Genomic DNA, 12,420 nt, shown 5'->3' with positions numbered 1-12,420 from the left:
TTACTTAATCTTTAATTTCTTCGTGTCTGGGTAAATTAGTTGAGGCAGCAGACAAGAACTACTCGGTATTCTTCACTTTATTTCAACAGCCATTAGGCTGCTATTTTAATTCTACATTATTTTGATAATGTACCATAAGTTTGTATTGCAGTTAAACTTGTATGTCTTTCATACTATGACAAGGAGAAAACTGCTCTGAAGAGATCTAACGCCTTCCACCCCACCCCACATTCATGGTTTTTAAAAATCATTTTGGTGGGTCTTGAGATAGATTATTCTTGTCTAGGTGGGTCCTGGAATGGAAAAGTTTGGGAACCCCTGCCCTAAAGGGACATGATGATGGGAAAATATGGAATGGGAGAACAAATATATTAAAAAGCTGCTGCGTTCTCTTGCAAACGTTTGCGTTCCCCTGAGAAACGTCGAGTCCTCTTGCAGAACTGAAATGTTTAGTGAGCGAACTCAAAGTTTCTCGGGGGAAGCAAACATTTGCAAGAGAACACAGAGCGTTATCATATCATTCTTCCTCACATCTATTTATTTTTATTTTTATCATGTCGCTTTAGAGGCTCCGTAAGAATGAGATGGAAAATATACAGTTATGTCATCCATTATAAAGGTGTGTGTGTGTGTGTGTGTGTGTGTGTGTGTGTGTGTGTGTGTGTGTGTGTGTGTGTGTGTGTGTGTGTGTGTGTGTTTTCAGGAAGAGCTGTCGGCAAACACAGACCTGATTCAAACTCACAGAGAGAGAATGGCTAAAGCGCCGAACGCCGTGAACATCGAGCTCTTCTGGAAGAGTTATCTGGGGTAAAAGCACACAGGATATGGAAATAATTCCACAACAACAGCTTTATTATGAATTATTTACCAAATGGATCTTAATGTTTGATTTCACTTGAAAACACAAATATAAATCAACCGAAGTCAGCTACACATCTGCATTAGAAGACGAGAGCAGATGTTCCAGAGGTTTATGATCTGCATCGCTGATTTATGTTGCTTTAAATAAAAATGCAGTGAGATATAAAGTGGACAGTTATGTAGAATTATGAATAAGGGTCGAAGATCGTCAAATGTGGTGGTTTGGATATATATATATATATAATTTGGTTTGCATACATTCATTTCTTATTTAAACAAAATCATGTGATCCATCATCTCCTTTCTCTTTCGTCCTCATCCTTTTAACCAAAAATGTATTTTAGATGGACAGATCAATACAGTAACAAAGAACATCAAAATAATGTTGGATGTTGGAGAATAACAGTGTATTTTCTGTTAACCAAATGCTTATTAATCTCCACTGTTGCTTCAATGCAAATGAACTAGCGCTCCGTTACGTGTTGTGTAGTGACGTGTGTGTTCAAGTGCGCCAGATATGAGCAGATTATGCACAATACGCTGTGTTTAATATCATGATGACTCATGAGTCGAGTATTTGCACTAAATCGGCGCGGATTTGTCTTACACGAACTTCCCTAAAAAGTCAGTAAACATAATAAGTAACACGTCAAACTGGCTCGTGATTTGACAACGTTACACGCCAAAGTTTATTATTACCCACATTTGGCGGGTGTTAATTTCAAATCCTGTATATATATATATATATATCAGTACTGTGTACTTGCATGTTTAATTTTGCATGAAAAAGTAACTTTTGTGATGCAATAAAATGTGCATTAGCTTTCACACATGAAATGCAACATGCTTGTAATCAGTTATCCAATATTCATGCTTTTCTCTTCTCACAGCCGCAGAGATCTGTGCATCGAGAGGAACAACACTTTCAAGTAAGAATGATGAAAGCAAACGCACAATGCATCTGTCTCTTACGTTTGCTCCTCTTTTGACCTGTGTGTGTGTGTGTGTGTGTGTGTGTGTGTGTGTGTGTGTGTGTGTGTGTGTGTGTGTGTGTGTGTGTGTGTGTGTGTGTGTGTGTGTGTGTGTGTGTGTGTGTGTGTGTGTGTGTGTTCAGATGTCCTGTGATGCTGGTGGTCGGTGATCATGCTCCGTATGAAGAAGCTGCTGTGAGTCTTTAGTCAAATAAACACATTCATCCACACATCCCCATGATTCCTCTCACTGTGTGTGTGTGTGTGTGTGTGTGTGTGTGTGTGTGTGTGTGTGTGTGTGTGTGTGTGTGTGTGTGTGTGTGTGTTTCTGTCTCTGTCCACTAGGTGGAGTGCAACAGCAAACTAGATCCAACGACCACCTCATTCCTCAAGGTTTGCACTGCACCAAGTTTTATGCATAATTTGATCAATGTTAAAACAAATAGGGAGACAAAAGTGTATTTATGTTGTTTATGAGAAAATCAGTCCAAGAAATGATTGTTGTCAGAAAACCAAGATGATTTGTACTTGTTTTGTATCCAGATGGCTGACGCCGGTGGGATGCCACAACTGACTCAGGTACGTCATGTCAATTTAAAACGGATTATTTATAAATGCATTAATTTACACTGATGAAAACTGTGAATGAAATGTGTCTTTACAGCCCAGCAAACTGACAGAAGCCTTCAAGTACTTCATTCAAGGCATGGGATACAGTAAGTGACCCGAGAGGGGTTTCATTAATGCCAAATATCACAAACATTGATGAAATTGAGTATTTACACTACCTCTTTTGAAATAAATTAATACTTTTTTATTCAACAAGAACACATTGAATTGATAAAAAGTTACTTTAAATTCATTTATAATGTCACAACATATTTCAAATAAATGCTGGTCTTGTTGAACTTTCTATTCATCAAATAATCCTGAAAAATAAAATGTATGACAGCTTACACAAAATATGAAGCTAAACTATTTTCAATATTGATAATAATCATAAATGTTTCTTGATAATCAACTCATCGTATTATACTGATTTCTGAAGGATCATGTAATGTAATGGAATATATTACACTTTACTATATATTCACATAGAAAACAGCTGATTTAAATTGTAATAATATTTCACAATTAGTTCTGTGATTTGTTGTATTCCGTTTCTGCATTAAAGATGGCAAACTAGTTTTAATTTCAGTGACACTATTTAGTACAAATTTAATCATTTTTCTGTGTTTGTTCTCTGACGTTTCTCTTTTTTTCCATAAATGCAAAAAATACAAAGTTGTTTGTGTATATACTAATCAAAATGGTCAAAATATACACTGACTGTCAGCACAATACAGAGAAATAAATGAGTTAATTTGACAGAAAAAATGAAAAAGGAAAACGAGGGTAGAAAATTAATTTATACATCAATTAAGGCATTTCAAATTAAAGACATTCTACTTGCTTTCTTATTTACTGAAGATGAAACGCTGTGGAGATGCGTTTTAAATTCTTTAAAAAACATTAAATATTGTCAAGCATTTTCTTTAGCAGAGGCAGATCACTTTCAGAAAAAAAAGTACAAAAGCTGTCACTTACCCCTTTTCCACCAAAGTGTTTTGAGAGCCGGTTCGGAGCCGGTGCCTGCGCGCGAACCAGTTCTTTGTGTTTCGACAGCCAAAGAACCGGTTCTCGGCCAGGAAAACTGGTTCCAAAGCGGCACCAACTCTTTGCTGGACTAGAACCAGAGAACCGTTCTTTTACCACGTCATGCTTACGTCGGGGGCTGGGGGCGGGTTTAGATGTGTCCTAAACATCTTTTCTGACCGCAAAGCCAGGAGAAACATTTGCAGAAACACGATGTAGTCCACCATTGTAATTGTTATGCTTGAAGTTGGCGCAAGCGTTTCTAGCTTTTTTTTAATTTTTTTTATTGAAAACATTATGTAAGCAAAGAAGAAAACAGTCACAAAATAGAACAAATAAACGGAGAGAAAAAAAAGACAAGACAGGTGTACATAACTAATCAGAAAAGATTACATATCAAAGGAAAAGATTAAAAGACTTACATATTTCAATTGTTTTTAAAGCCTTCATGGTTCATGAGTTAGAGATAATCCCAAAGTAATGTTGTACTTGCAGGCGTTTCTAGCTGAGACGTAAAGCGATGTACACAGTGACGTAACGACGTCGTTCGCTGGGCGCTCTAGAAGTGGAAAAACAAACAGGTTCTGAGGAGGTTCGCAAGTTGAACCAACTCCGAACCAACTTTGAACCAGCACCAGTTCCGAACCCGTTCTTTTTTGGTGGAAAAGGGGTAACTGGGGCGGTAACTTTTTTAAAAAGTTACACTTTTGTTCCTTTTAGGTACTAATATGTACATTTAATGTATCACTATGCGCTCTTTAGGTACAAAAGTGTGTCTTTTGAACAGTTCCCGCCACAGTAGCCGCGTTTCCATTACCCTTCAAATTGCGAATTGAAAATACGCCTGATGGAAACACGTCAATTTCGCAAAAACTCCCATTTATCGCAAAAAAAGTTTTAACGCTCGCATGAGGTGCTTTTTCAAGCAATTCGAAAAAGAAATATTTCGCAAAACTGCAATGGAAACAGTTTTTGTGCATTTACAGGTCACCTGACGTAGATGACGCGGTGTGTTTGGACAGAATACGAGACAGAGTTCTTTATTAAATTCATAAAAGACAAAATAATTGTGTGAATACTGGCTTCTAAACCTCAAAGAAATGCCACAGTCAAGATCTCGAAGCAGAAATGAGGGAGAAACACCAGAAACACCAGCCGCTCCAAGTATTAGTGTCTTTCCTTGCCATTAATGCTTGGATAACACACACACACACAGACACACGTCTCCTTAATAATAATAATGGCTAGTGCGTTGGCTAGGATACACGTAAACCCATAGATATACATAATAAAGGCTAGATGTCTTACGTCTCTAACGTCATCACCGGCGGCCATCTTGTCACAGGCAAGCTTTCTGGCGGGCTCTGTGCCTGATGTAAGATCTGTGATCTGCACAAATACAAATACTACTCTTATCTCGCTGAAATCTTGATGGATTTACAAACGGTTTGGTTTCTTACAAACGTTATTAACGTGGCTATAATTCTGGATGCTTGAACATGTTGAAATTGCAGCTTTTCTTTTCGAAAAACGACTTACTCGTGCAGCATAGTTGTGTATCACGGCTACTGGCGCAAGTTATCAAGGCTGAGACCACAATCGAGCTGTTCAATTATATAGGTGTTTAAAACTAATCTTTTGTCTAAATTACAATCTTTGTGGATGTGGTTGTAGTTATTAACTGACTAATAACAAGAAGCTGTGAGTGCAGCATTTCTTTATGTACTCTGCCGTTCAAAAGTTTGGGGTCGGTACGATTTTTAATGTTTTTAAAATAAGTCGCTTATGCTCACCAATGCTATATTTATTTCATTAAAAATACAACAAAAAACAGTAATATTGTGAAATATTATTACAATTTAAAATAACTGTTTTCGATTTTAATATATTTTAAAATATAATTTATTCTTGTGATCAAAGCTAAATTTTCAGCATCATTCCTCCAGTCTTCAGTGTCACATGATCCTTCAGAAATCAGTATAATATGATGATTTGATGCTCAAGAAACATTTATGATTATTATCAATGTTGAAAACAGTGTACCAGAAAGTTAAAAAAAACAGCATTTATTTGAAATAGAATCTTTTGTAACATTATAAATGTCTTTACTGTCACTTTTGATCAATTTAATTCCTCCTTGATGAATACAAGTATTGATTTATTTTATTTCCCCCCAAAAATAAAATAAAAATTCTTACTGACCCCAAAGTTTTGAACGGTAGTGTTTAATGTTACAAAAGATTTTATTTCAGATAAATGCTGTTCTTTTGAACTTTCTATTCATCAAAGAATCCTGAAATAAAAATGTTAATTATTTTATTATAATAGTAATATTCATATTATAAAAGTGTATGTATGTATATATATATATATATATATATATATATATATATATATATCATGTTGCCATTATGTACACTGAGTTTTAGTAGCCTATATATTGATTTAACATAAATAACATAAATACCTTGTGCGTGTGTATATTTATTGCACCTATCTGTTCGGTTCAATGTTATTTTCATATGGAAGTCCATGGATATAATTATTCATAAGTATGCAGTGTCTTAACTACATCTCTGACGTTTATAACAAACCAAACCGTTTGAAAATCGGTAGAAAATTGAGCAAGTTATGGTTATTTAAAAAGTACATGCACCATTAAAACACAATGTTACGAGTGAGCGAGCTGCCTGTGACAAGATGGCCGCCAGGTGCGGACGTCGACCTCCATTGGCCAGCAGTGCAGACGAGACATCTAGCCTGTATTATGTATATCTATGCGTAAACCTACTAACATCCGTCGCCATGATTTTTGTAATGACTTATTGCGAGAGGAAAAATAAACAGTAAAACAACAGTAAAAGAAATGGACACAGCGACCCCATTGATTTCAACGGAGAAGACTGAAGCCCGATTATTGCACTTCCTGTCTGATGGCTGAGTGACTGCGCAGGCTCGAACTGAGCTTACCGAGAGTCTGACAGTTGTAAATCTTCTACTAGCTGTGCTAAGACAAATCTGAATCACCTAATTCCTCAAACAGGTTGTTGAAATATTTTGTCCCGTTGCTTTTATGGACTCTCTATCTATGGGCTTCTCCTTGACTTTATGCCTCTATGTCCCCCCGATTGCCTCATGGACAGTAAAAGATTGCCTGCGAGGTTCTCCTCCTGTCTATACGGTAATTTCTCTAAAATGCGACACAGAGTCGCGTGGTTATGACGCAATCGTTAGCCTATTTTTTGCAAAAACGGCTTCTACGGGGCCATAACGTAAGATACAAAGTAATGGAGCCTTTTATACATTGTCGTGTTTCTTTAGAAATAAATTATGGATAAATTAAGTCTTTGGACGCCCTTAGATGAAAAGTTATTCGCTGTCAAAGTGACGCCAAAATGAATGGGAGTCAATGGAATGCTAACAGCAGGTGAAGTTCCGCTACAATGGCGGCTCCCGCGAGGCTTCAGTTTCCAGGTGATGGATTACACACTTGCATAACATCAGTTATGGTAAATGGACTGCATTTATATAGTGCTTTCACAGACCGAATGGCCACCAAAGCGCTTTACATAGTTGCCTCACATTCACCCATTCATACACACATTCATACACCGACGGCGGTGTCAGCCATGCAAGGCGCCACCCAGCTCGTCGGGAGCAGCTCGGGTTAGGTGTCTTGCTCATGGACACCTCGACACTTGGTCAGGTGGAACCGGGGATTGAACCACCAACCTTTCGGTTTGTAGATAACCTACATGAACCACTGAGCCACTGCCGCCCCAATAGAATTCGGTTAATGGAAACGCAGTCATTTCGCAATAGTTTTTTGCCGACATTTAGAAAAAAATCGCAACAGTTTTGCGCAAATCTGTAATGGAAACACTGGAAACGTAGAGTCCCAAAATAACGTCTACATCTTGCGGGATATTATCATTATTAATTATGCCAATACTTTTCCGAAGGTGTGTGACAGGCCCAAAATGAATGATAGAAAGACCAAATGAACATCTTGTTTCAATATCATTTTTTATTCAGGGTGAAATGTGTTAATGGTCTGCTTGTCTTCCTCCTCCAGTGGCGTCGTCCTGCATGACGCGCCTCTCTCGCTCGCGCACCACCTCTCTCTCCTCCTCCTACTCCATGGAGGGCTCGCGTTCCCGATCCCGCACGCTGTCCCAGGGCTCTCAGGGAGGACAGCTCCCGCCCAGCCCGTCCCAGACCATGGAGGTGTCGTGCTGAGGAGCGCCGGAGACGGACAGCAAGCGCTTGAGTCCTGCGGGCTGTGAAGCGAGCGAGCGAGTGACGGATGACGACTCTCTCGCTCCCTCCACCGACCCGTCAGGCATGGGCCTTTAGTGAGCCCTAATGTAGTGTTAATCAATAGTAATACTTCTAATATGAATAATGATTATGACATTAATATTAATAACGACAAGCGTCACTTAAAAAAAATTAAAATAACGATGTTTCTCTTAAATACATGTTGAATTTCTAAACAAAAGAATAGAGAAAAGAGTATATAAGCTCATGATGTGTGTCTATCGACTTTTATGTGATTTTTTTTGGAGTGCTTTTTTCTTTCGTTTTTGTATTTTGTATTATTATATTTTCTCTTATACAATCCTGCTGCTGTGGGAGAGGAACAGTGTTTTCCGGAGACGTTGGCGACAGTTTTAGGCCGAACGAAGACTCGTCTCTGTAGTCGACAGCCAGCTCATGTCTTCCATTTGATCCTTTGCGAAAGAAAAGCTATATACGTAAAAAAGCGAGAAAGAAAAATACTGTAATTATATTTGACGTTGATTTGTTTGGTTGCGGGGGTCGGGGCCTTCGGGGTCTTTGCCTGTTCTGAATTGCATGCCAGAATTTTTTTTGACCACGTCAGTCTACGTTTAGTTTTTGTGTTTTACGTTCCTTTTATTTCGGTGAGAGTCCGTGTGTGCGATCAGTAGGAAATAAAAACGCGACAGTCAATGTGAAATGACGTTCATATGTATTTTCACTGAAACAGAAAATTCATTGAGAATGAATACAGATTATCTGTGAGGAACTGAATAGATGCTGAAAGTGTCTATACGATATAAGAAGAAATCGAGGACAGCAGTCGAAAAGGAAAGTTGTTTCAAGGGTGAAGCGAGTTTGATGAAAGACTACGCAGACGTGCACCGATGGATCGTTCACAGTAAGAGCAGAAACAAGAAATTAAGAAAGTTAATAAAGTCTAATTCAAGTGGCCGTTCAGCTGAAAGCGAGCAGGATTGTTAGAAGTGCTTCCATCAATGAGTGTGTTTACATGTACAACTAAACTATCACAATCAGCTCATTGTGAAAACTCACCCTGCGAATCAATGAATCGAACAAAACTCTGTTTGTACACGTAATATTTTGACGTTATCCATTTTTCCCGTCACAATCACACAAATGTGCATGTCGGCCTACAGGGAAAATTACTTCGAAATCTATTACAGTTTCATAAACGAAAAACGAGTCACTTGTGTGAGTCATGAATGAGCCGACATAAGGCATTTTATCCCGATGTCATGAGAAAGTGAAACTTTTTGCAAATTGGTGGAGAATTAGTACGATGTGATTCATATGAAAACGTGTGATTTTTTATTTTTTAAAGAAAAGAATACCAACTCATCACCAATTCACCAAAGTGTTACGAATTGCCACAATATTGTGTTGATCATTTTCAATGATCCAGTGCTTTGGCTTTTAGAGGCTTTCCCCAATAAAAGCTCACTTTTTAAGGCATTATTAAATATAACCGATGTTATGTCATGCATGCGAACACACTCATTCAGTCCAGTTATGACGCAATCACAACCAACTCTGATTTAGTTTGAGGAAAAACCTGCAGGATGAATATACACTCCAAACGTTTTGACCTCGTCCAGTGTAACAGTGAATTATAGGAATATTGGTCTTTATTCAAGCAGATACTGACCTGTAAGTGGGAATTAATCTACAGCTTGTCTACTTCGTTCTAACACGATTACATTAGAAAACGTAACTTTTTTACAAGGTGGCGATTTCGGATGATTTCCTAAGATGTGATTCGTACAGATACGATTCTTAGAACAACTTAAGCATGAAGGTCCACGTCTAAGCATCAGTGAGGTGTAAAGAAATCGTACAAAACTTATGATTGGGATCGAGACTTGTTCCTGAATACAGGAACAACATTCTTGTCCAACAATTTAGTGTTAGCCCTAGCCCTAAACCTAGCTCTACCCATGACCTAGCCCTAAATTCAGAGGGAAATGATGGTAAATAAGCACCTAACACTGATTGTAAGCCTAAGCTTGACATTAACTGACTGTAAACTTGTCCCTCAAATCTGATTGGTTGATTAGAATGTTGTTCCAGGATCAATAAAGATGTTGATCCAGGAACATGTATAGGTCCTGTACTTGTATAGGTCCTTACGATTTAGCCACCAATAACCCAAATGTAAAATAGTTACCATGAGTTGCGTTTTTGAGTGTTTACCATGTCAACACAGTTAGTCGGAGTTTCGATGGAAACGTTGAGGGTTGGCTCATGCTGATGCACGTTTGTTTTGTTTGTTTGAATAGTCGTCCCTGGATTTAACGTAACTTGAGAGCACTAGCTCTGGTTTAAAGCGTACTCATCTAATGCTGAATCACAGTGACTCGCACACAGAGTAAAACAGTGCGTGTGGACATGAGTGTCAGTGTGTTCTGACATGTCTGAGCGTGTGTGAGGTGCTTAAACTCTTTAAAGCACAATAAGGGAATATTTGTGCGCTTGTTTAGAAGAATAGTGACGATTCAAAGCGCTTGTGTTACATTTACTTTTCTGACTAACCAGCCCCTTCACTGCCAACAGGGTTTAGCCATGTTAGTAACCCATTACTTCCAAGAGCTCTTTCTATTGTCAAGTCACTGAGATTAGAAAGTTAGCACAGCTGCCATGTATAAATTGTAACAATTTACAAATTGAAAATGCGCGACAGTGAAGCGACATATAGAGAGGTCTAAAGAACACCGAAATCACTGCGGGTTTGTGCGATTATTTTTACCAGATTGCCAGTAGACACTCGCCAGAGGACCATCACTGTCCTCACAACTGCAAATGCATCGTAACAATCAGGTTCAGCCAAACACTGCCCTGCAAATAACAATAAGTCATTAAATGATAATTAACGTTAATTGGAAAGTTCTTCCAGTAGTGCCGTGAACATTCGTTGGTTTGTGCTTTCAGGAGCACTGGAGCTGCAGCACTTTGTTTGTAGAGATTCTCAAATCACATTTCATACGTCTTCATCCTGTTTTAGAGAGGTTTTATTTTGTTTACGAATAAGTTGGACGTGATATTTTTCGAATGGAAAGTTCATGTTGTAATCAGTATGGGAATATTAATGATCGTGATCCACATAAAGACTGAAACATCATCCAAGATTCACATGAGCCTTTACCAAAAATAGAAATAGTTCGAATCTGAAATGTTTTACCAAATAAATTGAGAAATAACCATAAAAATGTGTATTAAAACAAAAATAATGAGGCAAAGGGACGGATTAGGTCGTGGTGTGTGTTGAAACGGTGTGAATGTAAATGTGTATCCATTTTATTTCTTTCTTTTCATTTTTTGACTCTCAATGAAATCCTTTTCACCTTTTATTTTCTGTGAAGTAGATTTGCATCTCAATGTCCTCATGGGTTAGACATACGTGTGCTAGGTCTTGTGTAACTTTTTTAGCTTTAGCACTAAAAAAGGAAATGGCTAATGTAATTAACAAAAAAAAATAATAATAAAATGTCATGAATAACAGAATGCAATCAAAATTATTTGTGTGGCTAATTTCTCTGTGTAATACTATGAACAACTGGGAAAATAAATAAATAAAGGGATCAAAATTACACTCTTGTTATTTGTTTCTTATTTTCATAGATACTTTTGGGTCATGCAAAAATATTATGTTGTCCTGTGGATTGAATTGACCCTTCGCAGGGAGCTTAATTGACAGGTGATCTGACCAATCATACTTCGCCATCCGCCATTTTCTCCGACAAAGCAGGAGAGTTAGTAGATTAACATGAGAGGATTTGAACTTGAAAAACTGAATATACTGACGCCTTTCCGCGGTTAAAACAACATTCCTTCTAATGTTCATTCATGTTTATTTGATGCTATAAATGAACTAGAAGGGAGAGATGATCGGTTCACGAGCAGCTTTAACTGAGGCTCTACAGTGATCTGTCATGACACATTAAAGAGCCACAAAACGGTATTTATTGTTTAAATTTCTTTTTAAAAATGACCAAATTTGAAAGGTGAAACTTTGTTTAATATGTTTCATAACAAAAGTAACCGAAAAGTAACCTGGTCTGTCCTGTTTGTCAGCGTATTATCAGTCTCCTCTCTGATCCGCGATGTATTTTTCACTGCGTGAGAACATGGTGTGTGCGTGAGAGCGGCGTAGCTTGTCGGACATAGCGACATTAACTAAGGGGGGCGGGTCTTTGCGAAGGGTGAATTGGTCAGACTTTTGAGTAGCCTTGCATATATAACTCATCAGGAATAGATACAGTGAACATGTGCAGTTTTATGCGTTATGATCATATAAAATGAACTAGTCTTTTCATAAGATCTAAATCAATACTTGCATATTAATTAACCATAATTTTTAACCTGAGTAAAGTTAGTATTTAAGTTTTACATTTAAAGTACTATTTTAAAAGTTTTTCACACGTGATTTAACAGAAGAAGACAAAAAATAAGTTAAACATTTTAGGGGGATTCTGAATAACACAGTTATTTCAGATATACTCTAATTTAAATGTAAAAAATGTAAGGACATCCGGGCTTTAACATCAGAAAGGCAGGCAATGAGAGAGTCTAAGCCATTCTTGTGCTTCAGGGCAGATACATTTATTTATCATTCGCATAGCAATAATAATAAAAAGCCATGCTTTTCAAAAAT

General features: G+C 37.7%; 1 protein-coding gene across 1 annotated transcript in view; it reads left to right on the top strand.

The window, feature by feature from the left end:
- ndrg2 (NDRG family member 2) overlaps window positions 1–11,356 on the top strand; it is a 78,848-nt gene extending 67,492 nt beyond the window's left edge. The window contains 7 exon segments of the mRNA XM_077227469.1: window positions 704–807; window positions 1,752–1,790; window positions 1,976–2,027; window positions 2,178–2,225; window positions 2,376–2,411; window positions 2,497–2,548; window positions 7,543–11,356. Coding sequence (XP_077083584.1) covers window positions 704–807; window positions 1,752–1,790; window positions 1,976–2,027; window positions 2,178–2,225; window positions 2,376–2,411; window positions 2,497–2,548; window positions 7,543–7,706 — 495 coding nt within the window. The 3' untranslated portion in view covers window positions 7,707–11,356.
- The last annotated feature ends 1,064 nt before the right edge of the window (window positions 11,357–12,420 follow it).

This window comes from Siphateles boraxobius, unplaced genomic scaffold (genome assembly GCF_051911475.1).
Source record: "Siphateles boraxobius isolate OS27281-9 unplaced genomic scaffold, OSU_SipBor_1 130, whole genome shotgun sequence".
Taxonomy (NCBI): domain Eukaryota; kingdom Metazoa; phylum Chordata; class Actinopteri; order Cypriniformes; family Leuciscidae; genus Siphateles; species Siphateles boraxobius.
The sequence above is the reverse complement of the archived record's forward strand: the minus strand, read 5'-3'. Positions and strand labels throughout refer to the sequence as shown.